Source organism: Magnolia sinica, chromosome 1, assembly GCF_029962835.1.
Source record: "Magnolia sinica isolate HGM2019 chromosome 1, MsV1, whole genome shotgun sequence".
In the NCBI taxonomy this organism is placed as follows: domain Eukaryota; kingdom Viridiplantae; phylum Streptophyta; class Magnoliopsida; order Magnoliales; family Magnoliaceae; genus Magnolia; species Magnolia sinica.
Genome location: NC_080573.1, coordinates 5876442 through 5897471, shown reverse-complemented (window position 1 = coordinate 5897471; position 21030 = coordinate 5876442). Strand labels below are relative to the sequence as shown.

General features: G+C 41.4%; 1 protein-coding gene across 3 annotated transcripts in view; it reads left to right on the top strand.

Moving 5' to 3' along the window:
• LOC131237701 (uncharacterized) overlaps positions 1-15784 on the top strand; it is a 91168-nt gene extending 75384 nt beyond the window's left edge. For 2 of the 3 annotated variants that reach the window (XM_058235610.1, XM_058235620.1), the window contains exons 5-7: positions 13279-13315; positions 14069-14136; positions 14987-15784. In XM_058235610.1, coding sequence (XP_058091593.1) covers positions 13279-13315; positions 14069-14136; positions 14987-15476 — 595 coding nt within the window. In that variant the 3' untranslated portion in view covers positions 15477-15784. Of the gene's footprint in view, positions 1-13278; positions 13316-14068; positions 14137-14209; positions 14928-14986 lie in introns of those variants that run through there. The other variant, XM_058235628.1, reaches the window with a different exon arrangement.
• The last annotated feature ends 5246 nt before the right edge of the window (positions 15785-21030 follow it).

Below are 21030 nucleotides of genomic sequence, written 5' to 3'. Positions count from 1 at the left end.
CCTCGCCCATGGTAGGATGGTGATGTGAAACCTGATTAGGTCAATGAGATTGTCATGGTCATTAGTGAAACTGGTTTTGATCAATCGAACATCCAGCCTAGCGTAACTGAGTACTGACTGATGTTTGCATTTGGTGGATTGAAGTGCAAAGTAAAAGTGATACCTTATAGTTATATATTTTGCATGATCATCTTGGTGTTATTAAGTCAATTTGAATTGCCTAATTACATCAGATAAGAACATGAGAAGGATGTGTTTCTCTGTGAACTGACTGAAGCTTTTGCTAATGTTAGGAGAAGAGAGGCATTTTATCCTCTTAACAAATATGACTATAATAAGGGAATCCATTTCCCAATATCTAACCTTTTACAGTTCTCTTGGGAATACATTTCTCACTTTCTTGGGACCCAAACACAAACATCAGCCTCTTGCTGATGGAATCTGTTTCGCAGAGGCTGGATTCCCAGGAGAAAAAGCACCCCACAGAACAGAAGTTACAGATAAATTGCCTAAATACATAAGACAACCTTGAAACTAAAAATATATAGGCTTGCCTTTATAAGGAAAAAATTTGTACAATCCATTTATTTGGTGAGCCACACACAGTAAATACATCAAGTAAAATCATGAGCTTTCGACACAGTACATCAGATGAATAGATTAGGCTATTTTTAGGCCAAGGTAATCTTTACAAAGATAGAAGTGTTATATTGTAATATACAGCTTTTATGTGAACATTTATCTTCCAGTTTTATAGCAGTTATCCTTCTATATGCTTTAAATTTTCAAACAAAGGGTTGTTCGGATATTGCATTTTGGTATTTGAGATAGATTTCTAGTATCCAATCTTGTCAGTTTCCCTCGAAGAGGTGATTTGCAGCTTCTTTTCCAAACATTTGTTGTATCGTCCTGACTGATCCGAACCTGGGCCAATCCGATTCGACTCGGTTTTCCTGACCGAGTCGGACTCGGATCGGTCTAGGGCAACATGGGTTAGGATCGGATTGGGTCAGAGGACCATGACTCGGTCCCGGATCTGACCGAGTTCGGGTCAGGCCATGTAGAACTCGGATCTGGTCGAGTTGGGCCCAATCCGATTCGACTCGGTCCGATGCCCAGCTCTACCTGCGTCAAAGTGGTATTGGAGTGGGAGGTCTCGTGTTTGAGATTCCTCACTGGGGGTGATTAATGCAGGGGCATTTTCACACCAGGCTCGAGTGGGGTGGCCTGTGGGATGCAGGGGCACACTTAGGGTGGGTGGCTCGTGTAAGGTGGGTGGTTTGTGTGAGGTGGAACCCATGTGATGTGGGCCCCACAAGGGGGTTTCGGCCGATGACCTAACCCATGGGATGTTGGGTTGGGCTATGAGATAAAGGGATTGATTCGCCACGCTCTATCAGTTTGAACTTTTAGAGCAAATGTTTTATTGTTTACATCAGCTGAATTCATGTGGTCCGATTTGGTTGGGCTCCATCATGATGTGTTTTGCACATCCAAGCCGTCCATCAATTGTGTCATCGCATGCCAAGCCTAGGGCCCAAAGATCAACCTGATTCGTGATTCAGGATGGTTGCACCATAGGAAAACAGTGAACATATGAATGCGTATTGTTCAAACTGTTTCCCCTAGCATGGCCCACCCAAATTATGGATTGGTTTGATTTTTTGAGCCTTGAGCCTAAATTGTGGTGACATATATAATGGTTGGAATGGATGTCACGCACACAAGATGGAACACGTTAAAAATCAAGGGTAGGTGTCTTATGCTCAATTGCTTCCTATTGTGTGGCCTACTTGAATTATGGATCATGCTGATTTTTTCGGGCCCTAGGCCTAAGATGTGGTGATGCATTTGATGGGCGGCTTGTATGTGAGAATCACATTATAGTGGGGCACAACTTAGCAGACTGCGCAACTGTTCACTTGCGGCACTATGGTGAGAATGCTGTGTGCGCGGGCGCACGTGTCTAAGCCTTATCCTAGTTAATTGGGGTTGACTACATGAATCTTGTTCCACCGTTCCACTTTATCAAGGGCCAGGCCTTCAGTTAGACCATTGGTCATCATTTCTTGCTACCTCCATCTTTTGGGCCTTCCCCTTGCCCCTTCAGAACCTTCAACTTATACCAAATCACTCTTAACCTATGTGGTTCTTGGTCTCCATTGCACATGACCAAACCAAGTCTACTTTCTCGTATCTTGTTACCCATTGGTATTTGGTACTAGTCTTAAGTTCCCTCAAATGTGTTCTTTTCTAATTTTATCCTTCCTAATTTTGCCGATCATCCATCTTAACATCCTCATCTTAGCTACTCATCCAATGATCATGTTGTTCGTAACTGCCCAACATTTTGTTCTATAAAGTATAGTTAGTTTTATGGCTATCCTATAAAATTTCCCTTTTATCTTGAGAGGTGCACAACAATCTCATAAAACTCCGGGGGCACATCTTCGTTTCTTCCAACTAGTTTGAATTCTATGTACAACATTGTTCTCATGAATTATTGACCTTAGGTATCGAAAATGGTCATTTTGGGAAACGAGCCCTAGCTCCCTTTTCTATTTCTCCTCTCTCTGTTTGAGCTAACGAGCCCCAAGCCCGTCCCTGCCTTTGTCCGAGCAGGTCACTGCCTTGCGTGCCAGACCGTCCCCACTTCTCTGTCCACCTTGGTAACACTCGCTCTCCTCTCTCATTGCCCATCAAAAGCTCGAGCCCGAACGTGGCTCAAAAGCTCGAGGTCGAGCTGCTGACCGAACCGAGCTAAGCTGGCCATTCATGCTTGAGGACCAAGTTCGAGCTAGGGTTGGCTACTGAAAGAACCAAGCTGAGTTGTGCCAAGCTTGGCTCGTTCGACTCATGTCTAACTCTATGGCCAATGCCGAAGGTAAGGCCGCCAATTTCAACATCTGCTGCATGCCTACAATAATTGGAAACTCACTTGTCTCTCCATTAATGGTCCGCACATTTGTCGTTGCTCCCTCATACATATTCCTAATTATGTTAATATATCCTCTTGGAACTCTTTTCTTTCCCAACACTCACTAGATTAACTCACTACCTTCTTAGCAATCTTTTTGGCATTTCTTTATTGTTCAAAATTTTCATCAGTTCTAGTCCATTGCTAAGCTTTGAAACATGAACGTTTTTTGTGAATAGCTTTTTGTACATCGTCGTTTCATCACAAAGTTTCCTTGTATGAATGGGTTTTCCTTCTAGATGGTCCTAAAACATCCTTTTCCAATTTCCGATGCACTTAGCCATCTCATTCCACTTAACATTTAATTCTTCATCGACATTCCACATTCCTTCTTCCATTAATTTATTTCTAATTAGCATCGTTTTCTCTCTTTTCAAATTCAATAAACTAGTTTTTGGACACCTATTAATTTCACTCTCTTTCATCTGTTAATGTTTTACATCCATAACCATTAATATATGTTGTAGGACAAAACAATCTTATCGATCTTCCCCTTTTATACACAAAATTCACTTGGTCTAATGGGCAATCCCCTCCCATTCTCTCTCGTCTGGATAGGTTCTTTGTTTCTTCCTCTTGGTTGGAAGCCTTCCCGTTATTCTTTCAGTGAGGACTCTTGCGGCCAATCTCTGACCATTGTCCCATTTTTTTGGACTCTGTTGAAGAAAGCTAGGGGCTTAAGCCATTTAGATTTGAGCCATATTGGCTTGAAACCAAGGGATTTCATTCACTAGTAGCTAACTGGTGGAATTCCTTTTCAGTGTAAGGAGGCAACCCGAGCTTCATCATGAGTACGAAACTCAAACTCCTCAAGTTGAATCTCATCGTCTAAAGGAAAACCGGGATGAAGTGGCCATCTCTAATGCCCTTGCTTCCATTCAACACTTGGATTTGTAGGAGGAATCCAATCCTATATTAGAAGAAGAAGACTCGAAAAAATCCTCTCTTAAGGGAGAGTACTCAAGGATAGTCAAACAACTAGATATTAAGTGGAGGCAGAGATCCAGGTTTGTGTGGTTAAAGGAAGAGGACATGAACACTCGGTATTTCCATGCAATAGACAGTGCCAGAGCAAGGTCCAACAATATGAGTAGTATATTTGATCATGGTACTAAGTTAGAAGACCCTTAGCAAGTATCTTCTCACATCGTCTCCTTTTACTCTTCTTTACTATCTGCTGAATCTTGGCTTCGACCATCTTTGGATAATCTCGAATTCCCTTTAATCTCCGATGTGGATACTTTGGCCCTCGAGGCTCCGTTATCTGAATTAGAAATAAAAAATGCCGTGTTTTCTCTTGGCAGGGACAAAGCCCTGAGGCCTGATGGTTATTCCCTGGCTTTCTTTCAAGTTTTCTAGAATATCATAAAGAATAATCTTGTTGTACTTTCATCGGAATTTCACCATTCCAATCTCATTTCTAGAGCCATGGGAGCCATGAATATGAATATTGTCATCGTATTGGCCGATATGACGGTATTGTATTTGTTTTGGCACAAGCCGATACGCGATACAAGGTTGTATCAGTCCGATATGTAAAAAAAATGATCTTTATCGGTCCGTATCGGCCGATATGGGGTGTATCAGCATCGATACAGGTCGATACGCCTATAATAGTCCAATTTTGATTTTTTTTTCCCCCCTCAAAATTTCATGCCTTTTCTCCTTTTCATTTAAACCATGGAAGAAGCTTAAAAACTTGTTTTAGGCTAGATGTATACCTAGTTTAAGATCAAAACAAATGACTTGAATAGGATTTGACAAATCAAAGCGTAGTGGACCATTATGGAAAAAAAATCGAAAAGAAGGCCTTCACTTTCTTTTTTATATTTTTATCTTCTTTTTATTATATTTCAATGTAATGGGCCATTTTCACCAAATCATGCTTGATTTGTGTTTAATTAGGGCCCATTTAGTTGACCTTCAACAAGTCAAATCGATAAACAATATTTTCATCAAAGAATGGTCCAACACACTATTGAATAAATGGTCAAAATATAAAACAAAAAATCATAGATTCTTGGATATCTCATTTCCCCCCTATTTTTTAAATATTTTTTCATATTATTTTGCTTTTAAAAAAATCTGACCAATATAGGCTGATATGGCCCTAATGCCGATATGCGGCGCTGTATTGAATCATTTTTCCGCCGGACCGATACGCTAATTGATACCGACATTTAGAACCATGATGGGAGCCTTCTTCATTGCTTTAATTCCTAAGGTTGAAGGGGATACTGATCTTAAAAATTTTCGGTCGATCAGTTTGTTGGGAGCCCCTTTCAAACTTTTAGCTAAGATCCTATCTACTAGATTATGTCTTGTCTTTTCCAACATTATCTCCGAGGCGCAAGGAGCTTTCTTTGCTGACATGCAAATCTTAGACTGTGCTTTTTTAGCCCACGGATGCCTAGACTGAGTGGTCTGTAAATTGAGCATAGAAAAAGCCTTCTATTTTGTAGATTGGGGATATTTGGATTACTAAATGCTCAGATTTGGTTTTGGGGAAAAATGGAGAGGCGGGATCTGCTCCCATCTCTTCTCGGCTTCCTTTTCTGTACTAATTAATGGATCCCCTAAAGGTTTCTTTGGCGCTTCCAGGGGGCTCAAGCAAGGGGAGACCCCTTCCCCGTTTCTTTTCATTAGAGAAGAAAGGTGAATTGGTTGGATTCTTCAATGGCTTCAAAGTCTCTTCTAGTAGCCCCTCTATTACTCATATTTAATTTGCGGACAATTCTTTTGTTTTATGAGGCTACAGAGGTGGTAGCTTCCAATCTTAGAAAAGTTATTCACTGTTTCGAAGCTATATCAGGCCTAAAGATTAATCTTTTCAAGAGTGAACTATTGGGAATTAATATCTCTTCTTCCTCTCTCTCCCTATCAGCAGTGGTCTTCGGATGTGAAGCTAGTCTTTCCCTTCTTCATATTTGAGTCTTCCCTTCTGCATTGGCAAGCTGAGAACTCATCTTTGGCTTGTCATCATTTAAAGAATGGAAATGAAACTCTTCCCTTGGAAGAGCCATTGTCTATCCCTAGGAGGATGCTTAACTCTTATCAAAAGCTCTCTTTCCAACCTTTCCCCCTACTTCCTTATTTCCCTGTTCGACATCTTTTCAAAGTGAACTATTGTGAATAATCTCTCTTCTTCCTCTCTCTCTCGATCAGCAGTGGTCTTTGGATGTGAAGCCGGTCTTTCCCTTCCTCCTATTTGGGTCTTCCCTTCTGCATCGGCAAGCTAATAACTCCTCTTTGGGTTGTCATCATTTAAAGAATGGAAATGAAACTCTTCCCTTGGAAGAGCCATTGTCCTTCCCTAGGAGGACGCTTAACTTTGATAAAAAACTCTCTTTCCAACCTTTTCACCTACTTCCTTATTTCGTTGTCCAACATCTGTTTTATTTAGGATAGACAAACCCATAAGATACTTTCCTTGGAATGGCAACTCTAATATTCAGATATATCACCTCCTTAGTTGGACAACAGTTAGCAAACCATATTCGGAAGGAGGTGCTGCTATTAGAGTTCTCTCCGAAGTGAACTAGGCTCTTTTTAGGATGTGGCTTTGGCACTTTGGCACTTTGCCATTGAGGCTGCAAATAGGTGGAGGGAAATTTTTGCTTGCAAACATGACATTCAAGAGGCTAGATGGTTCACCAAACCATCCTCCCTGTATAGAGCTTCCTTTGTATGGAAAGCCCTATCCCCCTCCCTCAATCTCTTTTGGGAAGGCCGTTCTTTTGGTCTTGGGGAAGGTTCTAGGATAACATTCTAGATGGACAAATTGGATCCCCAATTGCCCCTTGGCTACTTCTTTCCTTATGGTGGTATGAGTGTCTTTTAAGATTTCTATCCCAGTTGTTGATTGTTTTTCCCATATTGGCCCAGGGGTTTGGTGCCCTCCTTGTAGGAGAGCCCTTTTTGATGTTGAGGCAGAAGAGCTACTAGGGTTGTTGTCCTTGCTACAAGGGATCTAGCCTTCTTTGGGCTAGGAAGACTCCCTGCTTTAGAATCTTGCTTCTTCTGACCAATTCTCCTCAAAATCTCTCTGGCGATTTATTAGGAGTCATAATTCCACTCATTCCACTCATCATTCAGACTTCCCATCCTTCTTCTGGTCTTATGGTGCTCCTCCAAAAGTCTCAGCCTTTGTCTGGATCTTGGCAAGAGGTAGAACTCTCACTGTGGACAATCTCGTGTAGAGGCATGATCCTCACCAATGTCTGCTTCTTATTCCTCTGTGAGGCAGAATCCATTCCCCATCTCTTCATGCACTACCCTTTCTTTGCTGAAGTCTAGGATGCTACTCTTCGTAGCTTTCAGTGCCACTGGGCAGTGCCAGGTAGCATGAAGGACTTGTTGTTTGCCTAGTATGGTAGAAGGATTGGAAGAAGTTTAAGACAGTTTGGTGCTTATCCTTCTCGGCCTCTCTTTGGAATATTTAGAAAGAGAGGAACCTTCATTGCTTTAGAAATACATGTTTCCCTCCATCCAAGGTCATCACCCAAATCTTCAGGGATGTTGGAGATTAGTTTGTTAATTTAAAATCTCAACGAAGATCTCATCTCTGGCTCTTCGGAGTCCCTTGAAGTTGCTAGTGGGTGGCTTTGTTGGCCTCTTCAGGTTGCAAAGACTCCGCTCTCTCCTGCAATTATTGTGCAAATTGTAATTTTTGTTTTCCCTCTTTTTTCTTCTCTTGTCCATCTCGGGCTAGGAGTTGTTTAGTCCTTTCGAATTGTATAGTTCTCTTAGGTTATCTTTTGGCTTTTTCAGTAGTTTTGCTTTCCTTAAGTTGTTGTTTTCAGTTTGGGTTTTCTCTATTATATTTGGATAGCTTTTGCTCCCTTGTGTGTGTGTGTGTGTGTGTGTGTGAGCGTGTGTGCGTACGCACGTGCGCGAGCAGTTCCACAAGTGGGTTCAGGCGGGGCCCTCCATGATGATTACATAAGATCTAGCCATCAGATGTGTCAAAGCCCATGTTAACCCAAGGCCCCAAAGTCAGTCACATTCATGATTCAAGTGCGCCACATGATCGGGAGCAGTGTACAGGGGGACACCCACCCTCCAAACAGTTTCCTTTGGTGTAGTCCACCTAGTGTAAGCTACCCCCAACTTATAGATTTTTCATCAAGGTTGCGCTTGGTTGCACCAATTTCATGATATTCACCAAATTAGACTGATTAATAATGAAATTTAACAAAATTCATGATATTTGGTACAACCAAACCAAACCTAAAGTAATAGGAAATGGTAATCATTAAGTATAAAGGTAAAGAAAGAGGCACAAAACTGATTTAACATTGTTTCTTACATTATTTTTACTCAAAACATTAAAAAGATTAACTACTTTTTATTGTAAATAGAAAATGTAACAAATCATTGAAAACATTAATTGATTTTTATGTCATAGTGAAAAATAACTTGTAATGTGAGCTACGTAGCGTGTAACGTACATGTAAATTATCATGTGGTGTAGGCTACACACGACTTAAGTTATTTTCATGGTGGGCCCTATAAAAAATGAGGATAAGCATCATTCTCCCAACTGTTTCCCTTGGCGTGGACCACTTGAGTCATGTGATGGTCGGAATGAATTTCATGTACATATTACGATGGGGTCCACTTGAGCCAGCACCAATTTGCATGTGTGTGCGAGTGCCCATCCGGGCGGGCATAACCCTAAACCCTTTTCACCTAGGAAAAGAACCCATGAGAATTCAGTCACAACTCCTCTCCCCCCCCCCAATTGCATATGTGCAATATAGGACGTACAGACCCTTCATGTGGATTGATGAAGGGTCATGGGAAAACCAAGTTGGTGCAACTTAGATGGGCCGTTGTGAAAATCAAGGGTGGGTCTCCCCTTCCACTTTCTTCCCTTTGTTGTGGCCCTCCTAGGTTTTTGATTGGGCTGATTTCTAGGCCTTAGAGATTTCATGAGGGAAGCGTATTCCTTGGTGGCCCGGCGTTGTGGGATTTGATTGGGCCACACAAAGCATGTTTGAAAGTTGTTTGGTCGAGCATCTACTCGATCGGCCGATTGGGCCCATCTCTAATAGCAATACATGGCCCAATCAAATCCCGCCACATTGGGTCACCAGGCAATCCACATCCTTTCATGAGGTTGATACATATGATGGACGGGTTGGATGTCGTGCATACTTCACGTTGAGTTCTTGTGGAATTTGTTTATGGACCTGTCCCCAGGAGGTCTCCCTTTTTTTTAAAAGGGAAATTCGTAGGATATCATTACTCTCTCTCTCTCTCTCTCTCTCTCTCTCTCTCTCTATATATATATATATATATATATATATATATATATATATATATGATAAAATGAAAGGGAAAATGAAAACAATATACAATTCATCAAGGCAATAAATAAGTCTCCTATGCAGTTCCTCAGAAAAAAAATTCCCCTACACACAGGATATCTCTATGGTCCCCTTTGCTAAAGGGAAAATGAAAACAATATACAATTCGTCAAGGCAATGAATTAGTCTCCTATGCAGTTCCTCAGAAAAAAATTCCCCTACACAGTGGATATCTCTATGGTCCCCTTTGCTAGAGAATTGTTGATACAATGGACTTCTCTTGTGATGAGAATCATTGATACAATGGACTGCTCCCGTTTCGAATCATGCTCTGGACTCATAGTCCTGCTCCTGCTTCCTGCCTTTGTATACTTGCTAACATTTTGAAACAGAGGCTTCCCCAATTCCCCATCCAAATCTGTTGCCATTTTGCTTTATGCTTCATACAACTATGGTGCCAACAAAAGAAGTCACCAATGAGTGGGCATTACCCAATCCACCCTGGATAGGTCAAGGAAAGACCACCATATCTTCTGAGACAGGCACCAGTGCATGAATAGCTCTCTGTATCATGTTAACGATATATATATATTTTTCCTATTCCTCAAGTGGTTATCTTAAGGACCTTATCCTTGAATCAGTATAAAAAAGGCCTTGTCCTTGCTGACTAGCCAAGTGAAAGTCAACAGATGAGGCTGGTCCAAAGACTTCCAATGTGATGGATCCGGGCTAGCACCCTAGGCAATGGTTCAACACATATAGCGGAATATAGGGACTTAACTTTTTGTTGAACAGTGTTCACAAGCAATGTCCTTTATAAATTTCTAAACTACATCAAATCTGTCAAACTAAATTTAGATTCCCTCAAAAGTTAAAATTCGAAATTTGACACTCACAAACATAACATGTGGTGGATCATTACATAACTATATAATGAAACACTTATCCTTTCACACTGTGCAATTAGTTGTTTTTGTTTTGCTCTCCACAATCTGTTCTTTTTTTTTTTTTTTTTTTTTGGGGGTTGGGGGGGATCTATTTTCAATTCATTTTACCTGTAAAGTAAATAATTACTTCTTGCACTACAATTGAACCAAGCTATTGCTAAAGAATATACAACAGCTTGTGGTGGATTTTCCCACTATGGTATTGCAATTGGTAAGACATGAGAATATCCTGGTTCACACGTGGTTCATATGCTTAATCAATCTCATGGGCTTTGACTATGGGCCTAGTCCTTGGGAATTTATCTTCCATCATTAATGAGGTTTTTCAGTTGGATGGGGACTTAGTTTTGTCATGTTTCTGTAGCACCGAGGAGGTAGCTGAATATCTTACCAAGGAAGGTATCTTTTTGGGGCACTATGTTACATATTGTCATTCCAAGGTCAAAAGAGATGCACAGAGTTGCAGGATCAAACTTAATTTTCTTCTTAACAATTGATGGGGATGTACAGAGATTTTGGGGGAAGTTCCCACTGGCAGTGTTTTAGGGGTTAGCTTTAAGCTCTTTTTTGGTACTTCTCAATAGATAAATTACTCTCTACTGTCCAGGATGAGGTCTGTTGGTGTATGTTGTTTGCGGATTGTGTGATGTTGGTCAACGAGACTAGTGGGGCCCAGTGTTTCAAATAGCGCCTGTAGCGTACGCTACATAGCGTAGGGTAGCCGTGGCGCTACATAGCGTCCCAAATAGCGTTATGCTACAGGGGTCATAGCGTATGCTACAGCTACGTAGTGCGTAGTGTCCGTAGCGTAAGCTACGATGTATTTTTTTACCATTTTGTTTTATTTTTTTATTTTTTTCATGTTTTCTTTGTTTCTAATGTTAAGGAATGTGACACTTGTATTGTACTTGATACTTTTAATGTATGGGATTTTTATTTCTTTTCATTATTGTGATGTGGTTTCAATTAGACATTATTAATTAAAGTGGTTTGCTTAGAAAGTTGTTGATGTGATAATTATTTGATTTGGCTTATATATGTGGATTGGCTTTTGATAAATGATAACTAATAACTTCTTTGAATATGCTTATAATTGATAAAATGAATCATCTTTTAGGCATTTATATATATATATATATATATTTCACTATTTATTATATTTGTCCTATTTTTAAATTAAAAATAGAAGTATCGTGTAGCATGTAGCACGCTACGTATTTACGATACACACTATGGAGGGCTGAGCGCTACGCATCATGCCACCGCTATTTAAAACACTGGTGGGGCCAATTGCTAATTTTAGGTTTGAGCGAAAGCTCTATAGTCTAGAGGCTTAAAAATTAACAGAACTAAGACCAAGTATTTGGAATGCAACTCATTATGGATAATTATGAAGGTGTGATTTAGTTAAAATTCATGATAAAGAGAACCCTCAAATCAGTGTGTTCCAATACCTTGGATCTGTTATTCAAAAGGATGGGGATATTAGTAAGGTTGTTTCCAATAGAATTAGTACTTGGTGTATGAAGATGGCTATGGAGTGTTGTGTGATTGCTGCATATGTATGGAGCTTAGGGTCTTTGGATTGTGGGAAAAGAAAAATGTTATGGAACCATAATTTTCAAGAGCATTATTGTAACATTGTTTCCGTGGATTCCATTTTCAGGGTTGTTTGGATAGCAACTAGGAATCTCATATTCCTTTCACAATCGGCACCTAGTTTCTTGTGCCAGAGAATCCTTTGGAAAAATCTGATAATTGCTTTGTGGAATCAGCCTTTTCTTTGCAATGCAAATAAGACGAGAAATAATCATTATATAATTATTACGAATTTTCTTTTCTTTTTCTGCAATATAAGCAGACTCTTGAGGGGAAATGTTATAAGACAACTATTTAACCCACCGAGCTATATATGGCAATGTTGGGTAATTAGAAGGCACCGGGATTGGAATTTGAGGGTTGCAGAGATGAGAATGTTGAGATGGATGTGGGAAGAGCCGGAAGGATGGAGTTAAGATTGAAGTCGTTGAGAGCAACCTAAGAGTAGTCCCACTAAGAGAGACTGATATAGAGCAGATTGAGATGGCTTGGTCATGTTCAACGGAGATGGGAGATGGTCCATTGGGGTTGAAGGGCCTGAAAAGAGGATGAGAGGAAGATCTATAAGGGTCTGGATTGAGGTGGTGAGAAGAGATATGAAGGGTTAGGGGTCTGGATTGAGGTGGTGAGAAGAGATATCAAGGGTTAGGGGCCTGGATTGAGATGGTGAGAAGGGAGATGAAGTGTTGTTCGCTAGCCAAGAATAGGGTCATGGATAGGATTGATGGGCGAAATAGGATTTGGAAAGCCAACCCCAAACAGCTGGGACAAGGCTATGAGGATGATGGTGTGCTATATATTGCACAGCACGATTTCTGTTGTGTTTATTCTAAATGGTTTGGGCAAACAAACAAACCATGTGTATGGATCTGTTTATTCCTATATGTAGTTCTACTTAGGGCTAGCAATGCGCAGGCCTGGATTTGGAACTAGTCGGGCTGGGCCTGCAGGGCCGTGCCTGTTCAAAATATTGACTTTTCTTGGCCTGACCCGGCCATTGCCAGTGTTAGTTTTACTGGTTCAGTAGACGAATACTTGTTTATGGAGGGGCAAACCCTTTGGCGGGAAGGCCATTCAAACCTCCTTGTGAGTGTCACAATGTGTGAGGCCTTTCGACATGAAGCTGCTGAAGAGATTGATACATCTTTGAACTTGGAAGTAGTAGGCCAAGTGTCTTTGTAGGGCTTTTCTACTAATGTTGTGAGGAATCTCTCGTAGGATTGTGGGCTAAAAATGTAAGTTTTCACAGTAGAAAGCAAGAGTCTTGGATTTGAATGGTTTGACTGCTCACTGCAAGTGAAATGGCTTTAGATGGATTCTATACACGGTCCTTCTTTACTTGGTTACACATACAACTTGATGTTCTTATTTCTTTACCTTGATAAAGTGTTCCTTTTCACGGTTCCATGATTTGATGATTTTCGCAATCTATTTGGTGCTGTAGGAACACATTGTTTGGTGGTGCCCGCCCCCGTGAATTGGTAAACCCCCTTTCCCCCCTCCCTTGTGTGTATGATTTCTTTCCACGTGAAAATAAGGACCAACCTAATTTGGTAACTCAGTGAAAAACATGAGCAAATGCATCCCGGGGCTCTCTTGTGGAAGGGGGTACTGTGAAATTACATCTTTGTATTGTGACCCCCCCGCCCCCTCTTGGTGTTGCAGCTTTATCCTTTGGCTAATAAAATCTGTTTTTTATAAGAAAGGTCAAAGAACCTGGTTAGTGGAGAAAGTGCATAACTCTCCCTACATTCAACTGTGTAGTCCAGCCGATGAACTTGCAAAAGGGATATCTGCTCATCAGGTGGCTACACTTGTGTAGTCCACCTGATCAGTGGACTGTCTGTATATAATCATAGGCCAGGGAATATGCAATGTGGGACCATGTGAAGAATGGCATGGATCATACACGTGCTATATTGGCATATCTCTGAGGCACATATTATTTGAGTCTCATGGTCAGTCCAGATGCGCGAGTCCCTTTGCTGTTCTCATTATTAAAATTCCCCTCAAGACTGAATTTTCTTTGACATTCTTGGCAACAAATTGTGACTTGATGTTGCCTGAAAGCTGTTTACTTCTATTTGTAAGTTGGTTTCTCTAATTTGAGGCACTTTGCTGGGATTTGCAGCTGTTCTCATTAGTTCTCCAACAATCTAGACCTTTTTCATCTCTTTGTTTTTGTTGTTGTCATTCAGTCACTGTCACCTGGTTGATTCTGTGCTCTGTTGCAGGTTTTGAAGGAGCGTGGGTTTGACGATGTCGTTATTAACAATCTTGACATGAGCCAACCTGCCAACAGGTACCCGCTTATCCAATTCTTGTCTAATTTTCCTAAATTGGCTTTTATGCTTCTGAATACTTTGGAATGGCAGAAACGACCAAAATGTGCTGGACCATCTCAGAAAATGTGACCAAAATCCCCCTTCCAGGAACGCATACCAATTTGTATGTCCTGCAGGTGACCTGTAAGGTGGTTTTAGTTGCAAAAGCAAGATATTTCTGCAAAAAACTACATGCTTCCATTTGCTTTGTTAATTGGGATGTGAATTGCTGGTTGACCGGATCAATATTATATTTAGGGTTTTTTCTTTTCTGCCAAGAAACCATTATAACTACTGTAAATCATCATGTGCCAAAAACATCATCAAGGCATTCTTGTCTCTCTCCCTCTCCCTCTCCCTGGAAAAGGAGATTTTGGTTGAAAAGAGGAAATGTACAAGAATCGGCCCAAACTAGCGGTGCTTCAACCTGTGTTGAGGATTCTGTGTGGATGGGACCTGTCTTTCATTGATTGGGGCGTTGTTTGGAGGCCCTCATGCATAAGCTTCCCCGTGGAAAATCCTTGCCATCTGCACTTTGCAAGCGGGATGGTTGAAAAGAATGCATCCATGCTCATATGGATCAGGGAAACAAAGTTCACCATGCAAATTGCTGGTTTGCTTGGTAGATGAAAAGGCTTCACATCCATCGCTCATCCATTGTGGAACCTGCTAGATGGTCTTGATCGCTCTAGGGTGGGCCCCATCTGCACATAATGCTAACCTTAAAGGAATGCCTTTAATTGTGGTGAACCATTGATTATAGACCGTTCTATTCTGTTTTCTGTGGCAAAATGCTTACATCTCACTTGTTTGTATGTGAATGTGAAGGGCAAAGCACGACAGTCCCAAGCCTGACTCAAAGCCAGAGCCCTCTCTCCCAAACACTCGCTACAGTGAAAAGCCTGAGAATTTCCAGCCTGACCAGAGGACTGCAAGGGACTTTGAGAGGAAAGATCACCGGCCTGACGCTGAGAAACCAGATATGCAGAGGAGTTCCAGGAGAAATGATAACCGTAGGAATGGCAAGGAGATCGAGAAGCCGCAGGAACGGCGACCAGAGCCTGAAAGCTGGCGCAAGCCCATTGAGCCCCCAAAGCAGCACATGTCTGATGCTCAAGGCCCACGTTTTGGCCGGGCCACATCTGCCTTGGAGCTCGCCCATGCATTCTCGAGATCGATGTCTGATGATGGCAAGTCAACCGACCGGTTTACAAGCCAGAGGAGCCTGCCTGGCCGGAATCAGGTACCCTTCTCTCGTCTGACTGATACCCGTGAGTTTTATTCGGGTCCGGCCACGAGACAGATCAATGGTTACTGATCCAGTTGATAGCTTAACCTGGGCCGGCAGTTTGTCTCCCCCCTGCGATGAGCGACAAATTTGGGGGCGGATCATTTTTCAGATTGCTTATTTGTCTGGGTCACTGTCTTCTATTTCCCTGAACATGGTATTTGAGCAGCTTGGAGTGCTTTAGAAGAGGAGATGGTGGGCACTTTTTCATTTTTCTAAAGTTTTCATTGCAAAGTTCTTTCAATTTCACAAAAGATGATTTGCTAAAGAGTGATCAGCTTTCATGAATGGCTATTTATTTTCACGGCCTGCCATGCACTGCATGGTCCAGTGCTCTATGATCTGAACTGTTCATTGGATGTGATCGCCTACAGATGGAGTCTGATGGACCGTCGACCGCCTGATCTCTTGTGCCAATGGATGGTAGAAGAGAATTGGCAACATACCGATCATAGAAGTTATGAAACAATGGCATCCATGAATGTGGGTAGGGATCAAGAAAAGTAGCCATCTGATGAACGGACCAGATTTTTGTACCTGAGCTCTGCAGCTCCGCTTAAAGACTTTGATCTTGATTTCTGGATAGTACTATCATCTTTCCAAGTACTGTTTTAGAATGGAGCGCAGATTATGGTGTGCAGTGTTTTTGGAGGTTAGGAGATGGTGAAACCTTCTGTGGTGGTGCATTCTCTGGCATGTTGGCACATGTGGAACATTTCGATGGGCTGTCTGCAAATAACATTTCTATAGAGGCTAGTTCCTCTACAAACGTTTGTAGAAAAAAAGATCCTCCCATTCACCTGAGTGTAATGGTGTTATTAACATGCGTGGAACTTATTCGCCTATTGTCAAATTGTTATTCAACTGTTGTGGGGTTCACAATGTTGTGTATGCCATCTAAATCCGTGCATCAATTGAGTCACACCATCAGGATGGTCATTGGGTGGGCCAGGCTATAGAAAACAATGGACGTCCCACCACAAACTTCCAAATATCACCTGGTGGCGCATGTGATGGTTGGATCCAGCTTTTTTGGTGGGATTACCATCTGGACGGGCTTGATTCCACCTGCAAATGACAGTGGGCCGCATGATTAGAGTTGTAAAATAGTATTTTTCTACCAAAGTGTATAGTATCAGGGCGTGGATTCGGTCAGGTTAGGGACCTCACTGAGTTTGGTCAGGTAATACCCGTAGGGTACATATACTGTATATCCACGCCACATTTTAGGGCGTGGACCCAAAACTGAAGCAGATCCAAATCCCAGGTGGACCACACCACAGGAAATAATGGTTATCGATCATTAAAAACTTAATTGTGGGCCACAAAAGTTTTGGATCAAGTTGATTTTTGTATTTTCCCTACAACTAGGTCTGTTTGACCTTATCAACAGGTTGGGTGGCACATTCGCATTACGGCGGGCCCTAGGATGTTTTTAATGGTAGGCATTCAATCAGCACTGTTTCTTATGGTGTGTTCCACCTGAGTTTTGGATCTGCTTCAGTTTTGGGCCCACGTCCTAAAATAAGGTGGAAACATGGATGGACGGTGTGGATATACAACACATACATCAAGGCCGCCCCCCACAGTCATTACCTGACAGAACTCAGGTCAGGTCCCGACCTGACTGAATCCGCGCCCCATAAGATCAGGCCTCTTTCTTATCGTTTGTCCCAAATGCTATGTGGTTTGCAGGTAGATTTGGGGCAGTGCAAGATCTGGGTCATTCATCAGTTGCGGGGTCCATTGGTAACAAAATCAAGCCGCTCTACTTGTTTGTGGCCCCGCAAACGGTTAGAAACAAATGGCCAAGGTCCATATCCTACATACGTGTGGCCCACGTAATGAGTTGCCAGCTTGATTGCTGGAGTTGGTAGCATTCCTAGGTTTAATATCAGACCGGTCTACTCATCCGTGGGCTCCCTGAATGATTTTAGAAGCAAACGAGCAAGGTTCTATATTCAACATGCGTGTGGCCCACCTCGAGTGACCAGCTCATTTTTGTGTCAAGCAATGGGACGCACCTTGAACATGATCGGCCTGGATTTGGCACACGTGTTTCGATCGTTTCTTGCATTAATCAGGGGACCCACAGGGAGCATTTGGTTAGATTAATGGTCGATCCGGCCATGCATGTAGTTGAGGGAGATTGTAGTGTGGAGCCAATAAAACCGGGATATGGTATAGCTAACTATCTATAGTAAAAGTGAAAAGGTAATGAATCAATCGTATACGTCCATCGAGCTGCCCTTCTGATGGACAGTGTTTCCATATTTGGGTGCTTAATTCATGTAGTTATTCATATTAATCATCTATCATGGGTTTGGATCCATGGCTCGTGGTAGACCGACTCTATATAACCTTGAGATCATGCCAATCGAGTGCCCATGTGATGTAGGGGTTGGATGTGTTTGTGATTTCCTTTGTTTGTTCTGTCGTCGATGTATGAATCCATTGGTTGCAATTTCATTTACTTATTTTTTAAAGCATTTAATATATTTTGATCTTTTTGTTCTAGTAGTTCTATATTTCTTTTTTCATGTTGTCGTTTGATCCTTACAGATGCGTGTGTGGTAGACTCACAAGAGTTTCAACCTAAGGTCATAGGTTCGATTGCTCATTGTGGTGAAATTTCAATATGGTGTGAGCGTCTGTGTGAAAAAGGTCTTGTTTTTTTTTTTTTTCTTTAAAATTTATTTTCATCTAGGTGCATAGGTTATGATTTGTTTAATGACTCGATTAAGCTTGACCCACTGAATTATTGTTTTCTGTATGAGTTCTCTCATCTGTGTTTACAAATGTAAGTGAAGATATATGTGTGCCTGTCGGGAGAAACTCTCAAGTCCAACCAGCTTGGAAATAAGGGATTAATTAATGTTAATAAAAATAAAGGAGTGGACTTCCTGGAAGTGAAAGGAGTTGCCGGCTCAAGTGAACCCCAATGTGGTGTTTATGTAAAATCCACTTTGACAACTATGTACGTCACCAAATGTTAGTCCCATGATCCAAAATCCCATCCATGATTAAGGTGAACCACATCATTAGAAATAGTTTACAGGGTAAAGTTCCTCCTCCAAACTATTTCCCTTAGTGGGCCCCATATAAATCACTAATGTGTCTGATTTTTGAGCCCTAATATTAAGTTTTAGTGCGACAACTGATGCTTGGAGTGGATTTAGTGGAATAATTGGGCTGGGCCCTAACAAATCAAGGGTAGACGTCCCTCTCCCAATAGTTTTCATTGTTGTAGCCCACCATAATTAGGGGTGCACACGGGTCGGTTCGGTCCGGTTCTGGGGTGAAACCTGAACCAAACCGTTCCTAACGGTTCTAGGAGAATCGGAACTGGAACCGGACTGTTAGTGCCCTAAAACCGAACCAGAACGGGATCATTAAAACGGGTTTGGTTCCGAATCAGTTTCACGGTTCTAGGATCATTCTAGAGAGAGAGAGAGAGAGAGAGAGAGAGAGAGAGAGAGAGAGAGGGGAATGGATGGGGATTGGGGCAGCGTGAAGAGTGAAGTGAAAATGAACTTAGGGTTTTTTTTTTTTTTTTTTAATATATGGTTTGGTTCTTGGTTTGATTCCAGGTTTAGTTCTACCGATCAATTCACAGTTCAGTTCGGTTCTACATACCCCCAAATCAAGAATCGAACTGAACTAATCGGTTCTTTAATTTTCGAAACTAGAATCGGAATAGGTGCACTCTAGAACTGGACCAAACCATACGGTTTGGTCGGTTTCTGTCCAGTTCCACGGTTCTACTAGTTCGATGTGCACCCCTAACCATAATCATGAGTGCGCTTAATATTTTGGATAGAGGCCTAACAAGGATTACACATGTAAGTGTCAGAACAGATCTCACATCCATATCCCAGTGCCACCTAAAAAATAAAGGGTGGATGTCCTTCTCCAACCTTTTCCTAGGAAACCACATTTATTCAAAAAAAGAAAAAGGAAGAAAAAACTAAATAAATAAAAAGTAGTTAAGTCCAACATATATGAAAAGCTATAATCCACCCATATGATAACATCCAAAGTGCTAGGTGCATGTAAAATCCAACCCTTCTGATAGGTTGGCCCCACCTCTCGCCTACCTCAACCAATAGTCTAGCCAATTGGACTTGAGGCATTGTTGTTTAGAAAAATAAATGAGTTTCATGCTGGTCCTTAATTTTTGACATGGCCCACCATGATGTGTATATGAGATCCATTTTGACCACTAGACGTGTAATCCCATGTTGGGAATTGGAGCAAAAAAATCAGGCTGACCCGTTATTCAAGTTAGCCACAACAAAGGAAACAATTGGGAGATAGATGTCCATTCTTGATTTTTACAGGGCTTACGATGATGATTATATTATATCAACTTCAACCAATAGATGCCATACTAAAAATTAGTTCTAGGGCCAAAAAATCAGGCTTATTAGTGATTTAGCTGGCCACACCAAGGGAAAAAGTTTGGAGAGTACACCATGCACTGTTCCAATCGTGTGAATAATGAATGAGGCTGATTTTTGGAATTGCATCATCAACACCATGGTGGAGCCTAGCCAAGCTTCCATCCTTGTCCAAAGTGAACTCTGCCCTTGGGTATTTTTATTAACATTAATCAACCCTTATTTTCTACGTTGGTTGGACGTCCAATCAAACCAGTTGGACTTGAGTCTCTCTGTCTCTCTCTCTCTCTCTTCCGCTCCCATGAATCCATTCCAGCTATTGAACTTCTTGAATTTGAGGTAAACAATTGCTTCTTTTTAATATTTGATTCTAGCCTCCAATCAACAAATAATAGATCTATAGGGCATATAGGATCAAGGCATACTTTATAAGCAATGCATTCATGAAACTTTGACTAGGGTATGAGGAGGTAAAAATGAGATTCTATCTTCTGGTTCCGTTCTAAAATAATAAGATGTATTACTCCACCATCGAAAAACAAAAGAAGACTTTCATTTCCAAGCTTAACTCAGATCTCGTTTCTTTTTGTGTGCGAAGCAGTGTTAAATAAAAATACCCAAAAGAATTAGCTCTCCATAAAAAAACAGAGGTGATCCAGCGACGCCTTCAGTTAGGTTACCTTGTCGTGACTTCACTCTAATATCCAGAACTCCCATGAGATCGACCATTAATCGATTCTCAAGGAAACTTTGTGAGAACTTTCAACACATGGTGTGAACACAAAATTCAAATGGTACACTAAACGAGTCACCTCATGAAACCTCTAAGGCTAACTTTTTGGCATGATCCAAAAATTTGATGGGCCATAGCAAAGTGAGAAGCAAATCAAGGTTATGGGGTTTCTTCTATGCTATGGCCACTAGATTTTTGAATCAGGCCAAGAAGTTAACTGTGAGGTTTCACGAGGTGACATGTATAGTAAATCATCTAGATTTTATGCTCACATCACTTGTCAAAAGTTTCCACCAAGCTCTCATGAGAACCTGCTCTCATGAAAAGGTATTATACGCTCGATCGTATTATACCTTCTATAAGGTCGAGTGCTGGCGGTATGTTATTTGTCGGTTGGTGAAAATTTTAAACAAACCTGGAAATTTTATAGGATGCAAGTAATCTATGTGCG